The sequence below is a fragment of the Tursiops truncatus genome, chromosome 19 (assembly GCF_011762595.2).
Source record: "Tursiops truncatus isolate mTurTru1 chromosome 19, mTurTru1.mat.Y, whole genome shotgun sequence".
NCBI lineage: Eukaryota > Metazoa > Chordata > Mammalia > Artiodactyla > Delphinidae > Tursiops > Tursiops truncatus.
In genome coordinates this window covers 6,810,064-6,825,685 of record NC_047052.1, presented here as the reverse complement: position 1 = coordinate 6,825,685, position 15,622 = coordinate 6,810,064, and the positions used below count along the sequence as shown (strand labels likewise).

At 54.1% G+C, this 15,622-nt stretch overlaps 1 protein-coding gene across 1 annotated transcript in view; it reads left to right on the top strand.

The window, feature by feature from the left end:
* CMIP (c-Maf inducing protein) overlaps nucleotides 1–15,622 on the top strand; it is a 237,231-nt gene that overhangs the window by 191,207 nt on the left and 30,402 nt on the right. The window contains exons 6-9 of the mRNA XM_033846140.2: nucleotides 5,346–5,408; nucleotides 8,070–8,150; nucleotides 13,066–13,169; nucleotides 14,856–14,960. Of these exons, the coding sequence (XP_033702031.1) occupies nucleotides 5,346–5,408; nucleotides 8,070–8,150; nucleotides 13,066–13,169; nucleotides 14,856–14,960 (353 nt within the window). The remainder of the gene's footprint in view (nucleotides 1–5,345; nucleotides 5,409–8,069; nucleotides 8,151–13,065; nucleotides 13,170–14,855; nucleotides 14,961–15,622) is intronic.

Genomic DNA, 15,622 nt, shown 5'->3' with positions numbered 1-15,622 from the left:
ATTCGTTGACATGTGAGGACAAGTATGTGCCAAACGCTGGTCTCTGTTGCACAGACAGAGCCACCATTGAGGGATTACTGTGTGCTGGCGGGACCTGACAGATAATCCAGAAATCACGTGGTCCGGGCTTGAGATTCGTTCAGGGTGTTAGGGGAGCACAGAGGGCAGGCACCTGACCTCCTCTCTCAGGGAGGGGACTGGGAGGGGTATGGAAGAGCGCTTCAAGGAGGAGGTAAGTGAACGGAGTCTTAACAGGTGGATAGGATGCTCCTAGGAAAGGCAGTCCAGGCAGGGAGCCCAGCACAGGCAAAGGCAAAGAGGCTCTCGCTGGTGGAGAAGCGGGCAAGGACGTGGGTGCCGGGGAAGGAGTTGGCATCTTCCCCTCCTGGTTGGCAACACCTGTGGGTCCCACTGTACACCTCAGCCCTGGAAGGAGGGTCAGGGCTTTGGACTTGGGAGGTGCCGGGGAAGGAGTTGGCATCTTCCCTTCCTGGTTGGCAACACCTGTGGGTCCCACCGTACACCTCAGCCCTGGAAGGAGGGTCAGGGCTTTGGACTTGGGAGGAGCCTGGGAAAGGAGTTGTGATCTGAGAAATCCAGCCTGCATTTATTCAGCTAATTTGACTGGGCTGACCCCTTAATGGGACTGGGCTGAGCTCCCCTGCTCAGTGGGGATGCCTGAGAACAGGGAAGAATTTGAACTCAGGGTCTGACCCTCAGCCGCCCGTTTTACAGCCTTGCTTTCAGTGTTCTCTATTACCAGTGCTGTTACTATCGTGAAGCCTTCTGTAGCCTCCTTTCGTTCCAGCCATTACATTTTCTGATTTGACCTGTTGGCAATTAGTCTTCTCCCAGTGGGGCTTGGTTTTTGTTTTGTTTTTTATGCACTTATTTTTCAAAAGTACTTTCACAAGTAATTTAAGTTGGTTTTATTCAACCCATCAGTCAGGCATCAGTGCCGTGGGTAATTGTTAGCTGGTAACAGCTGGCGTGTCACTGGACAAGCGTGGACCTGGAGTTCAGACTCTGGCGGCGTTCCCACGTGCTGGTGAAGAATGTGGGCTTAAAGCTGAGTGTGGTTCAAGTTCAGAGCTGAGTGCAGACCCTGGGCTCACCCCCTACCAGCTGTGACCTTGGGCGAGTAATGGAAGAGCTTTTAATTTCACTTAAAATATCTTTAAAATATTCTTTAAAGTACTTTTGTAAGGATTTCATGAGCATATTTTCATTGTTTAAAAAAAAAAGAAAAAGATTTCACCCCATCCCAGCGGCCCCTTCAGAGGCAGCCCTGGAGGTTTTCATGGGGTGGCAAACCCACGGAGACAGACACGGTTGTGTTTTTATTTTTTGCTTTTAACATTAAAGATGCGAAGCTTGATGTGTCGTCCTGTGTTCGATTTTTCACTTAACAGCATGTCTTGAAGATTCTTTCAAGTCAAGACATGCAAGCACGTGTCTAACCCAGGGTTTCTCACCCTCGGCAATGGTGACATTTGGGCAGGGATGATGGTTTGTGGTGGGGCCGTCCTGGGCATTGTAGGATGTTGTAGCATCCCTGGCCTCCACCCACTAGAACTCCACCCAGCATTCCCCTGTTGTGATGATCGCACTGTCTCCACACCTGCTAATATCCCTTGGGAGGGGGGCAGAGCTGACCCTGGTTGAGAACCACTGTTCTACCCCATACTCCATTCTTTCCACTGGCTCTAGAGTATTTGTATTTAACCAGATGGCCATCAGATCATTTCCAGCTAACTTGACGCTCTAAGCCTCAGTCCCCTCATCTATGAAATGTGTGTGGTAACAGTGCCGTTTCCTACAGGACTGCTGGGAAAGTTAAATGGGCTGACACACCGAACATGCTTGGAAGAGGGCTAGGCTCATAGCAAGATGCCACAGAAACATAAAATCTTCTTATTAATAATACGATCTAAAATGATCCTTACTCTGTGACTGGGGCAGGCCTTGTAACAACCTCCCTGACCCTCTGTCTCTCCATCTGTACAAATGGAAATCACTACCGCTTGACCTCACAGAGTTGTCGTGAGGATCAAATGAGATAATAGCTGTGGAAGCGCGGAGCCCACGCCTGACGCCCACTGTGGGCGCTTAATCTGTTCCCACTCCTTTATTCTTTGATTCATCCCTGTGAAAGAGGTGGGCCCAGCTTGACTGAAGGGGCTGAAGCCAGGAGGATACACCCTGCACGTGATCCTTCCTCCCAGAGGTGGTCCCAGAGCTCAGTGTGGGGAGCAGAGCCGCGGGCCAGGCAGCGACTCGAGGACTGGGGGAGGCCCTTGCCCTGCCCCGCCACCGATGCTGTGGCCTGACCTCTCCCTGCGTTCACCAGCATGGGCAGCAGAGAGTTCCCACCTGACAGGCTGGGCGCTGAACTTCTGAAAATGAGCGTGCAGAGCCCGAACTGTGGGCCCGGCCTACTTTGGGGTGTTTCATCGTCTTTCATTGCCCCATTTCTCCTCCTATGGAGTTGTCACGAGATGGGTTGCTCGTTTCCTGGTCGTGTGGAGAGCCCGGGCTGAGAAGTAGCATGGGGAATAATTCAGCCTCCTGGGTCACACACATGGCTTCAAATCCGGCCCCAGCACATTCTCACCATGCGACCTTGGGCAGCAGACTTCATCTCTCTGAGGAGAGGGCAAGACGCACACCCCGCTCCCAGCACACAGTGAAGATTAAGTGACACGGCACAGCCCAGAGCCCAGCACAGGCAGTGCCTGCAACAGCTACGGCTATTGTGGGTGTGGCTGTTGGTATATTATTATCATCAGTGCAATGATTGGTCCACGTAGCTGCGGGGGATTGTGAGAGGGTGGTGGGCTCAGCCTTGCAGTCAGGTCGGAGCCCACCAGCCCCCTTCCCACACTGTCGGGGAGAGCTGCCTGTGGTGATGGACATGCTCTCCATCTGCGCTGTGCATTGCAGTGGCCACTAGGTTCATGGGGCCGGTGAGCACTGGAAATGCGGTCAGTGCGTCTGAGGAACTGCACTTTCAATTTCATTTCCTTTAGAATCGTTTCTTGGGAATTCTGTGGCGGTCCAGTGGTTGAGACTCCGCGCTTCCACTGTAGGGGGCACGGATTCAATCCCTGGTTGGGGAACTAAGATCCCGCAAGCCATGGAGTGTGGCCAAAAAAAAGAAAAGAAAGAAAGAAAGAAATCGTTTCTTCCGTGTCAGTTACAACGGGAAGAGTTGCACGTGGCTAGTGGCTACCGTGTTGGACCGCCTAGCCCTAGGCGAGTGAGACCCTGGGCCCCCTCTCCACTTGTTGGTCAGCCTGACCGTTGCTGCTGTGAAGCAGAGACTCCGCTTTTGATGATTCGTCTTCCACATAATGGGGAAGATGGGCCGGTGGTCATCCCCCTACTGCCATCGAGCTACGTGTTCCTTCCCCTAACGGTCCTGAGACAGGCGGAAGCCCTCCCCGAGGGGTACCCACCCACATCCAAAGGCCCTGCTTGTGGGAGCAGAGCCAGGAGACCCTCTGAAACCAAGCAGGCAGGGTCTGGGCTACGGGGCTCAGTGATGGGGAGACCCTGTCATCACAGAGCCTTCCTGAGGAGTCAGGCGAGTCCAGTACGGTCCCCCTGTGCTGGTGTCAGTGACAAACTGTACTCCAGGCAGTGGGCTTATCCCAAGCCTGAGACACCAAAGCTTCTAGAGTTTTCTCTCATCACCTCCCCCCAGCAACCCTGTGAATTGGTAACTCTCGTTTTCCACGTTTTGTAGACTAGAAGACGAAATGTCCAGAGAGGCCGAGCTGCTCACTCAGTCACACAGCCCGGCAGTCTCGGTGCTGGGTCCTGGGTCTCCCGTTTCCTAATGTTGTGACCAGTGTGGAACTGGGTCCTGGGTCCCCCAGTTCCTAATGTTGTGACCAGTCCACAACGAGTGGACTTCACATAGGCATTAACCATCCATCCCATAATGAATGTTTATGGAGAGCTGGCCTTACCTCAGGCTGGGAGAGGCACTTTACACCAGGGGTTCTCAATTGGGGCCGATTTTGTCCCCCAAGGGGAATTTGGCAATGTCTGGACATAGCTTTTTTTCCATTGTTCCAATTTTTTATTTGTGTTTGAAATTTAGCAAAATCATTAAAACAGAAATTATGAAAGGGGCAGAAAAATCAAGAATCAAACACCATCTGAGCCATGGGAACCTTGCACAGGAATGGCAGTGGGAACAGGTAACAGTGTACAGCTGGCCTAAGAAGGCTCGGTGGTAGGACTTCCCTGACAGTCCAGTGGTTAGGACTCCACACTTCCAATGCAGGGGGCGCGGGTTCAATCCCTGGTCGGGGAACTTAGGATCCCACACGCCACGCAGCGCAGCCACCTTTTTAAAAATTAAAAAAAAAAAAAAAAAGGCTCGGTGAGGAATGAATTCAAGGGGCATTAGAAATTCTAACCTCCCTTAATATAAAATGAAGTGCATCTGGAGACAGGTTTTTTTTTGTTGTTGTTGTTGTTTTTTGTGGTACACGGGCCTCTCACTGTTGTGGCCTCTCCCGTTGCGGAACAAAGGCTCCGGACGCACAGGCTCAGCAGCCATGGCTCACGGGCCCAGCCGCTCCGCGGCATGTGGGATCTTCCCAGACCAGGGCACGAACCCGTGTCCCCTGCGTCGGCAGGCGGACTCTCAACCACTGCGCCACCAGGGAAGCCCTGGAGACAGTTTTGATTGTCATGGTTAGGTTGGGGGTTGAGAGCAAGGATGCTACCAGCCATCCTGCAGTGCACAGGACAGCTGCGCTGCAGGCAAGGGCCAGCCCCAGGTGCTCACAGGGCCAGGCTAAGAAGCCTTCTCTGCACAGACTACCTCCGCTCACCCTCAAAGTGATGCTCTCTGGTCCACCTTCCTGGTGGGGACCACAGGGTTAAGAGAGATGAAATAACTTGCTCTAACGGTCACATCATAGCAAGTGCCTGAAGCAGGACTTGCACCCAGGACTCTGCCCCCAAAGCCTGGGCTTATGACCACCATGCGTCCTGCCTTGTAGGCAGGCAGTATGGATCCACGGGGGACGCGGATGGTCATCAGCAGGTCGTGAAACCCCTAAAGCTGCATGCATCGTTACAGATGGATATTTGTAGGGGGCAGCCCAGAGATTTTATCAGCTTCGCAGTAGGAGCCACGTACCCCCCCACACACACACAATTTAGGAGCTCTGGCTGGCAAGTTAGAGGATGGCTTTTTTGCCCAGAGGGTGACAAGGAGGTTGTGCTTTCCACCGTGAGTTAACCATCTTACGTAGACACTCCCACCCCCACCCCTACGATTCCTTCCGAGAGATTCCGACTGATGTTTGTTCCTTTTCTTTCAGGCAATCGCTCCTTTGCTGGAAAACAACCATCCACCACCAGATCTCTGTGAATTCTTCTGCAAGGTATGGCACTGCGGAAGCAGGCCTGTGTTTTCAGGAAGCAGCCTGTCTCAGTATGTGCATGGCAGGGGCTGGTTTTGCAAAATTTGCTGAAAACCAAACTTAGGCCCTCCCCCGGGCCTGACCAGGTCAGGGCCCCTGACACAGCCAGAGACAAGCCAGGCACCCCGTTCCTGGGTTACAGCCCCCTCTCCGCCAGACAGGTGATAAGCGAGACCCAGGGTCAGACCAGCAGGTCAGGGAGGAGCATCAGTTTTCCTTGGAATGTCTTCCTGGCTGTTTTGGGAGAAGTTTGCAGCAGACTTTCTGAGCTCCTGACATCAGAGCTGGGCTATTATTATTAGCCAGGGCTCCTGTGAGCACCGGCCGGCCCACAGTGAGGGCACAGCTGTGGGGCTTTCCCTGAACAGGGCAGGCAGGCGGGGGATGCCAGGTGAGCTTGGAGGAGCCCTGGAGCAGGACATCCAGTCCCAGGGACCCCACGCCAGGCCAGCCTTGCAGTGGGATCTACGTGGAACATCCCCAGAGCACGTCAGGGACCAGGCATCCCCCGTCTGAGAGCACCTTGGTGGCCCGGGGGCTGGACCAGCACACAATCCTGTTTGATCCTTTGCTGGGTGATTTTTTTTTTTTTTTTTCCTGTACGTGGGCCTCTCACCGTTGTGGCCTCTCCCGTTGCGGAGCACAGGCTCCAGACACGCAGGCTCAGCGGCCATGACTCACAGTCCCAGCCGTTCCGCGGCATGTGAGATCTTCCAGGACTGGGGCACGAACCCGTGTCCCCTGCATCGGCAGGCGGACTCTCAACCACTGCGCCACCAGGGAAGCCCCTGGGTGATTTTTTTTAATGCAATGGTCTAATGTCCTTGGAAAGTCGCAGGGCCTGGCTTTGCTGCTTTCCCAGCGCTCCCCTGCTCTTCCTCTCGCCGACCCCCTTCACCGAGCTTGTTCCTTCCACGGCCACACACCGTCCTTTGGGGGTGTGGGCTGTGTGCACCAGTGAGACAGGCGCGTGGGGTGGCAGAGCAGGCTCCTGGGGACCTGCTGGTTCTGGGGTGAAGGGGACCGTGGTGCACTTATTGCTCCTCTGTCCCCTTACCCAGGGAGCATGTCCTCTGTGTGTGTTAGGGGACGCAAGCTTTAGGGAGACAGGATCACATCATCCTCTTTGGCCCTGTCTCTCCATCAGCAGACCTTTCCCAGCGACCCACAGAGCAGAGGGTGGGCCCAGCCTGCTACCTGAAATGCCCAGGTGCATCTCTTAATGTGGGCGTGTGCCAGTGCATGGCCTCTGGCCCACGCGGGTGAGCCCCGAGTGTACAGTTGTGTGTGTGTGTGTGCGCAAGAGCGTGTCTAGGCATCGGGCCCTGTGCTGTACCAAGGCCCCCCTCCCCCGTGGGGAACAGCTGCGGAAGGAGTAACCACTTGGTGGGACTGCACACAACTAAGACGGGCCTTCTCTGCCCCCAGCACCTGGCGTTGTGCCCCCAAGCAGGGCAGTCAGGTCACCCAGTGTTTGGGCTCCTGAGAGAGCAGCCAGCTGCTCCCTTACCTGTCCCGGCGGGTCATCTCCTCTCGCAGTATTTTGTCCCATTTAATCCAGACCTGCTCCTTGTTCCCCTCTCAAGCTGGGTGGTTTCTCCCAGATCTCACGGCATTCAGACTTTTGTTCTAGAACAATGGACCTTTGTTCAAAGTAAATCATACCTGAGGGTTCCTGGTAGCACAGTTTGAAAAACAGTGATGTGGAGGACACCATCCCTTTTGGCATTTCCTGATAGAACTCCCTGGGTAGCTGCCCTGCCGTTTGGAGCGAGGGGCCCAGGCCCAGGGATCGGTGAGACTCAGGGCTTGTTTTCCCTCGGGTTGGTGGGGGGGGGGGGCGGTTGGAGTTGCAGCCTCAGCACTTCCTCCATCAGGCAGCCCACCCAGAGAGGAAGGCTTGAGGGAACAAAGTCGCCTCCACCGGGTCCACTTGGCCAGCTCTCTGGACACGTCCAGGCAGCCTCTCCTGCCAGACTTGGAAGCCAGGACCCCGAGATTTGGGGAAAGTTTACTTATCAAGAATAGTCTAGGATTTCTAATATCCCAACAGCACCTTCAGGCCCAGGCAGGTTTAAATGTGGTGGAGCACATCGTCTGTTCCACCCGAAGGCCATCAATTTCACTTTGAAAAACAAAAACCCCATGCCGGTGAGATAAAATACTTCCGAGAGCTGCGTGCGGCCTGCACCCTGCAGCCAGCTTATCAAAGCCTTCAACTGAGAAGTCACAGAATTTTCGAGATTCTGGCATCCAAGCACTAACCCCCGGTATTCTTGCACCTGATTTTCAAGAGACTCTGGTAGACCCCGAACCTTAGCGCTGTGGGGATCTTGCCCTGTTCAATAGGATTGTGTGGGAACGGACTCCCGTCTGTACCCCCTGAAACAACCTCAGACCGTCAGTCAGATCAAAACAAAAAGCAAACGGAAGATCCCATCCCCACCTCCTTCTCTCACTCCCCCAAAATGAACAAAAAGGTGTGCAGCAGTATTGAGCAGGGGAACCCAGGCACCAGAGCCGGGCTCACTGCCACGAGCCACGGACCACGGTCAGGGCTTCCGCAGGCCCCGGCTGGACCCCGCCAGGCTCGGCGCTGACCATTTCCTCCTGCCTCCCCAGCACTGCAGAGAGCGGCCCCGGTCTATGGTGGTCATCGAAGTGTTCACCCCCGTGGTCCAGAGAATTCTCAAGCATAACATGGTAAGTTCCCCCGACACCCGGACCACAGAGCCAGGGGAGGGGCACAAGCTTCCAGTCTTTAACTTTTCCAAAGATGTGGGGATGGGGTTGGCGGCTGACGGCCAGGGACTGGGCTGGGGATTCTGTTGCACCCTGTGGGTTTTCGTGCACCCTACCCGGCTTGGTTCTGTTTTTTGCTCTTAAGACAACAGGAGGAATCTTTCCACGGTAAGAATGACAAAAATCATGTGGCTGGGGGAAAAGAGATGGTTGTGTAGAGACACAAATAATATCTGTAGAAACTCAGCCCTCGAGGAAGGGGAGGGAACTCCTCACTCCTTAAGAGGGGCTACCCATAGGAGCGTCCATGGAAAGGGCGGAAAGAGGGCTGTACAGTGCAGAGACCTGACAGTCGTGACCTCAGCCAGAGGTCAGGGTCAACGTCCACAGTGTTAAGTCACAGTGCGGCATGTCCCCTTGGTATGATGTGAGGAGGAGGGCCCTGGACCTCGCGGGTCTTCTCTCTCAAACCCACCACCTCAGTCTAATCATAACAAAAACGTCAGACTAATCCCAGCTGAGGGCCATTCTACAGAACACCTGATGGCCCTCAGAACTGCCAGGTCATCGAACACAAGGAGAGTCTGAGAAGCGGTCACAGCATAGAGGCCCTAGGAGACGTGATGAGTAATTGCAGTGGAGTTTTCTGGATGGGATCCTGGGACAGAAAAAGGACATTAGGGGAAAATCAAGGAAATCCACATAAAGTATGGACTTAAATTAGGTTAATTTTAAAAAACATAGGCGCAGAATTTCATTGCGCACTCAGTGGTCCGGGCTCTTGTAATCTGCTGGCCCTTTTGCATTCTGTCCTCAGTCCAGTGAGAGCAGCAAATGTCATTGTTTTGTCTGTATTACACATGGGGAAACTGAGGCTGAGCAAAGTCCTCTAACTGGCCCCAGGGCCACAGCTGGGAATAAGAACAACTAGCGCCTACTCTCAGGTATTTACAGAGCACCTTTCAGAGCCGGATGCAGTGTGACGCTCCAGTGTATTATGTCATGTGACCCCCTTGACGGCCCGTGACCTCCTTCTGCAGATGAGGAAGCGGAAACCCAGAAAGTGCCGTGGGTTCCTCCCGGAACCTCTAGGCAGCTGTGATTTCTGTAGGTTACTCAGGGCCCTGTGGGCAGGTGTGGTCTCTCATGAGTGGTGCTAGGGAGCTGGCAGTCTGAAGCAAGGGCTGGTGTTCCAACAGGCTCTGCTGAGCCAGCCACCAACCTGGACTGACGTCGCCTGGGTGGCGTGGAGGTGTCTGTGTCATTGCATCACACGTTGGGCCACTGAATCGGTTGTGGGGTGACCGTGACTACTGCCCCCCCACCCTGTCGAGAGGCAGCATGTGAAAACAGCTCTGAAAAGGGGTGACCTGCTCACAATTTGGTTTGTGAGGTAGCCTTCCTGTCTCGACACCAGATCCCCAAAGAATAGTACATAACCTACCCCCTTCCCCAGTCAGGAATGGAAAGTATGACACATGCGCCACTCTCCCCCATCCCACACCCCTGGCAGACATCATTAGCCGATTACAGCACTCCTCCTGCAGAGCCCAGAGTTAGCTTCAGTCTTTCTCTGCACAGCATTCCAAGCAGCCACTACCGGTTGTACCATGTTGGTACCCTACAGATTCTCTTTACCATTCTCCCTGAGTGATCACACACCATAATTAAATTGTTGCTTATTTCTGAGATCCTCCTTAATTTGAGATAAACGTATTTCTTGTTTTCTGAACAAGAACTAACAAAGAAACTCCCCTGGGGGATGGGTGTGTGTGTGTGTGTGTGTGTGTGTGTGTGTGTGTGCGTGTGTGCGCTGCCTTAATTTAGGCTTTAATCGTTGCAAGGGCACTCTCTGGCCTGGGCCAGCTGGGAGGAAAAGGTCCCTGATTGTTAACTTTTCCCCCCCCGTTTGTTTGTTTGTTTATTTATTTATTTATTTATTCTTGGCTGCTTTGGGTCTTCATTGCTGCGCGCGGGCTTTCTCTAGTTGTGGCGAGCGGGGGCTGCTCTTCGTTGTGGTGTGCGGGCTTCTCATTGCGGTGGCTTCTCTTGTTGTGGAGCACGAGCTCTAGGCGTGCGGGCTTCAGTAAATGTGGTGTGCGGCCTCAGTAGTTGTGGCGCACGGGCTTAGATGCTCCGTGGCACATGGGATCTTCCCGGATCAGGGCTGGAACCCGTGTCCCCTGCATTGGCAGGCAGATTCTTAACCACCGCGCCACCAGGGAAGTCCCCTGATTGTTAACTTTAAAGTCACTGTGGATGTGGTGTGAGGTGAGGGCCATGCCCTTTCAGAGTCCAGAGCAAAGGTTCTGGAGTTTCTTTTGCAAAGGACCTTCTCTCATCACAACACGTCAGTGACAGAGCCACATCCCCAGGGCACCCCTGGCCAGGGTCCATGCCTCCTCAGGTGCGTAAGCATTTTTGCGCATTCCATGGTAGTCAATAGGCTGTTTAATAAGGGTTCTTTTAGGACATCTGACTTCAAAGGGGAAAATGTCAAATTTCAGGCAGCCTCCCAAGGCTTAACCATACAGCATCTCCCTTATACCTGGTTAGTTTTATGGGCCTGGAGTGTTGACTGTGTAATTTTCTGGATAAGAATCAGAACAGCTACAAGGCAGATCCAGAATTTATAGCATCTTTTGTGGCCTGGCAGAGACCGGGGACCCTCAGGCACGAATGCTTACTTCACTTTTAAAGAACTCCCCCGTATGGTCCCGGGGTCTGGGGATGCTGTAACGCTTCACGATACCACTTGCTTTTAAAGTCCACTAACTACACACTGAACTATGTCACAGAGAACTGTAGACAGGACAGGGTGGGGAGATTAGGCCCTCCTGCAGAAGAGACAAATGTGACTGTGGCTCACACCAGGCACGGGAAGCGCGGCGGGCCTTCGGTGTCACCTACTTCACACTCCCTAAACCTAAGTGATCGGCCGGGACAGCATTTCGGAGCTGGCGTGGGGTGTCTGGTCACTGCCTGCCGCCAGCCACAGACCTGTCAGCACAGCCTGAGCCCTGACTTCACCCCATGTGCAGTGTTTCTCAAGGACACGCTTGAATGTTTGGTAAATGGGGAAGGTCACACACCCCCGTGGTATTCTGGGATTTCAGACCCTCCTCTACTCTCAGAGTGCACCTTTTGTCACTATATCCCGTGTCCCGTTTCAGGGATGAGCAAACGGAATCTAGGTTAAGAGTCTCGAAGAATGTTACTCCTTGGGCCACAACAAAAACTAGATACAAATGGAAGCACCCCTTAAGTATGTCCCCCTGGAGATTCTAAACAGTTTGTTCAGCTGCTTCCCCAAGAATGATCACGGATCCTGTGCCCACATGCCACTCATTGGCGTGTTCTTGTGGCAGAGGCGACAAGAAGATGTGGCTGTGGCCTCTAGTGGCCCGTGATCTGACCTCCTACTTTCCAAAGGCAACATATTTGACTTTGCCAAAGAGGCAAAATGTCCCTCACCCACATGTTAAAAGGCCACCAGACCCATCTATAATGTTAATTTCCAGGGAAATGACCTTGACTATCCAGAAATCTAATAACAAAGATAATGGCAGTTAGCAGGGCTTAGTTGAATCAGTTTTCATAGAATCATAAAACGTTAAGGGTGGAAGGGGCCTAGAGATCGTTTCTTCAGCTCTCGTTCCACAGTGGAGACAGTGAGGCCCAGAGAGGGCCGTGGCTGCACAAGGCCACACAGCTTTCCTGTTACCCTTTTCCCGGGGACTCAGGGACTCTGGGCAACTTCCTCAGTTTGAAAGCACAATCAAGCTTCCATCTTCTCTTCATGCAGGGGCCCCATCCTCTAGCCCAACGCTCTGTGTGTGCGTGTACGTACGTATGTATTTGTGGTGTGTGTGCGCACGCACGCGCCTGCGCAGATCCTTCTGAGCTTTCTCGTGGCTTTTGCTGCCCTCCTTATGCAAAGGCATAACCCTAGTAGGCAGGATGGAAGCAGATGAGCCCCTGTCGTCTTGGGGATACTAATTCAGCCTCTCACTCCAGGTTGAAGAAGCACCAGGTGCTCTAGAAACTCGCTCCTGTGAGCTGGCAGGAGGGCGTGGGCGGGCAGTGTTCTGATCTGGGCTTTCCCCAGGACCCGCAGGATCGGTTAGATCTACAAGGAAAGTCTCCACAGGCTTTATTTTAGATTAGAGTCTGATCCAGGTTGCTTTTTATTAAATGGGTTCCCCCTGAGCAGGGGCAGGAGAAGAAACAGCGGAGTTTGGAGACCACCAGGCTTCCCTCCGATGTCTTACTGGTCAACCTCATCCCCACACCGTGACTTGCCCTCCTGGCCGTTCACAGCCCAGCACACGGGTTCAGAAGTGCAGTGACGCGGTCCTTTCCTGGCCCACGCCCTTCTCTCCTGCACCGCCTGTGCTGCTTCTCCTGACACGTCCCCGAGCCGACAGCCACCTTGGACATTGGCCTTTCCCCTCTTAGCTGAGAAAGCAGGGGGCCCAGAAACTCTCGGGGGACGGCACAAGAGGAGCCGGTCCCCGCTGAAGGCCAGCTGGGCATCTGCAGGCCCCCGTGCAGCCGCGCAGAAGGGAAACACACCAGCTGGGCTGTTCTCCGAGCACGTCTGGGTGGCACGCTGACCCACAGGGTGGGTGACACATGTCAGGGACCCTCCTGTGGCAGGACATCTCCCATCTCCACGGGCAGCCGTCGGGAGTTGTGAGGAGAGGGTGACAGGGCCGGTCCCTTCGAGTGAAAGATACTTGTGCTCTTAGGAAGAGATGGCTGGCATGTCCCGGTTGCCTTCCACCCCAGTGTCTCGGGGCAGAGTGGGCTCCCACCACCCCCTGGCCTCCTGCCTGCCTGTCTCCCCAGCTCCTGCCCTCTGCTCTCTCTGCAGGACTTCGGCAAGTGCCCGCGGCTGAGGCTGTTCACTCAGGAGTACATCCTCGCCTTGAACGAGCTCAACGCGGGGATGGAGGTGGTGAAGAAGTTCATTCAGAGGTGGGTTCCTCAGCCGGGCCCCCTCCCCTTCCTGGCCTGCAAGCCAGCTTTCCTCTGCGCCCGGAACCACTCACTCCATCGATGCCTGGAGAGGAGCTGCTGGCGTTCAGAGGCCCCGAGCGTCTCATCTTCTATGAGCGTCTCCTGCGTCCTCCTGACCCCACGTGGTCTGAGGCACTTGCTTGCTGTGTGACATTGAGCCAGTCACTGTACCTCTCTGATCCTCTTTCCTCTGCTATCCACAGGGGTTGTCGTGCAGTTAAATGAGATGATATATGAGGAAGCCCCTAGCACAGTGCCTGATGCTCAGTAGGAACTCAGGAAATGGTTAACAGTCCTAAATAATAAGAGGATTTCTGTGGATCCCACCTGTGGGTGCTGGGTGTGTAGGGAACGATCTCCTGCTAGCCCAGGAGAGTCATCACTGGGGATTTGAACAGCCACCTCCCAGACTTGGCCTAGAGGAAGCCTGATATTCTGACTCTTACTTTTGGTGTTTGGGGCGGGGAGGGGGTGCTTTTGTTTTGATTTTTTAAATTTTTCTCTGTGCCTCAGTTTCCTCATCTGTAAGATGAGAACTATAGTACTTACTTCAGCTAGGTAACATGAGGATTCTGTGAGCTTATACACATAAACACCAAGAACGGTGCCTAAGTGTGATGGGAACGTTAGTGGTCGTCATCACGACTCTTCTCATTTTTTAAGAAAATCGTGACAGCCTGTTGAAGCCGGTTCCAAAAGATAGTCACCTGGAACTCACAAAGCATTTCCAAACCCAAGGAATGTGTCCTTCTGGGCACTTCCCTGGCAGTGCAGTGGTTAAGACTCCGCACTTCCACTGCAGGGGGCACGGGTTCCATCCCTAGTCGGGGAGCTAAGATCCTGCATGCCGCGCGGCACAGCCAAAGAAAAATAGATAAATTAAAAAAAAAAAAAAGTTGTCCTGCTGGAACCCTGGTGACCCCAGGGTCCCTTTAAAGCACCCAGTAATGGTTTACGAAATTGTTTCAGGTTAGGCCTCTTAGTCCCAGCGGCCACACCGATTTTCCAGGAATGTTACAGGTATTATCCCCAGGCCCCAAGCAGCCCTGGGAGTAGGGATATTAGCCCCATTTTACAGATGAGAAAACTGAGGCACAGACCTAGCTGTGACGAATAACAATGGCTGGCATTTATGGAGGACTTAGCAAATGTGTCCCAGACCTCATGCTAGGCCAGGATCAGGTTGACCATAATAACTTTGCTTTCAAAGCAGGCCGCTTGGAAAGGAAAATGAGGTGAATGATGGTTACAGAACCGCTGGGCATGAGTTACAGACACAGGACATATGGCCACTGTCCGCTGACTCTTCCCATGAATTAGAAAATTAGATCCTCACGGTGCCCACTGAGGAGGGGGCCGTTGTCCCCATTTTCTAGCTTAGGAAAGAGTGCAGAGTTTAAGAAGCTCGCCAAGGCCACTCAGCTGGGCGTGGACACAGGCTCCCTGGATCTGGAGCCCACGGTCCAGAGCTTGGCTCTCTGCTGCCTGCACATGGCAGAGCCAGGACGCAAATCCCGGTGTTGCCAAGCCCCCAGCAGAGGACTTGCGGTGCCCCCCATCCCACCCCCCAGTGTGTGTCTGAAGGGCACCCCGCCTCCCCCTCCTCCCTGCCGTCACCTCACCTAGCCCTCTCCTCTTTTCTAGCATGCACGGCCCCACGGGGCACTGCCCCCACCCCCGGGTCCTGCCCAACCTGGTGGCTGTGTGCCTGGCCGCCATCTACTCCTGCTACGAAGAGTTCATCAACAGGTCAGTCCCCACCGCCTCGGGAGGGCCTGGGTGGGACACGCTTGCCCCAAGGACGGTGACCTGTACACACCTGGCCAGGCGGGGAGGTGGAATGGCTTCCACTGGACCTGCCTCAAGTGCATTTGCCAAATCCCCTGTGTTCACTGGTGCCAGGGCCCAGAACCCAGGGATGTGACTGGAAAAGCAAACACTGTGAATCAATACTGGCACTGCAAGGCCGTCGTGTTGACTTGGCTTTAGGAACAAGTGTTTTATTCTGAAGATTTCTCACCAGCAGCCACATGTAACCGGAAGAAGACATGACGGAGCCACTGTCCTGGGTCCCCCAGGGTTTGGGGGCAAGCAGCTTATTAGGGAGGTAACCCCAGGAAGCAGTGGGAGGGAGCCTGGGAAGGGAGGACAGCCAGCAGACTCGACGTTCGAAAGCAGGTGACCACTGCAGGCACCTGTGCGTGTCCCAGTGGGACCTCCCGGGAGACTGTGGAATGTTCTCTCAGAGTCCCTCCCCTGAAGGATGATGACACCCGGGTGGTTACTTACCAGCTCCCATTCTTCCCGGATTGAGGTTGGCTCCTGGGATGCAGTGTGACGTGGATGCCATTGGTCATATAGAACTTTCTCTGGTGATCTCTGGGGTCCTCAGAGAAGGTATGATGTGCAGG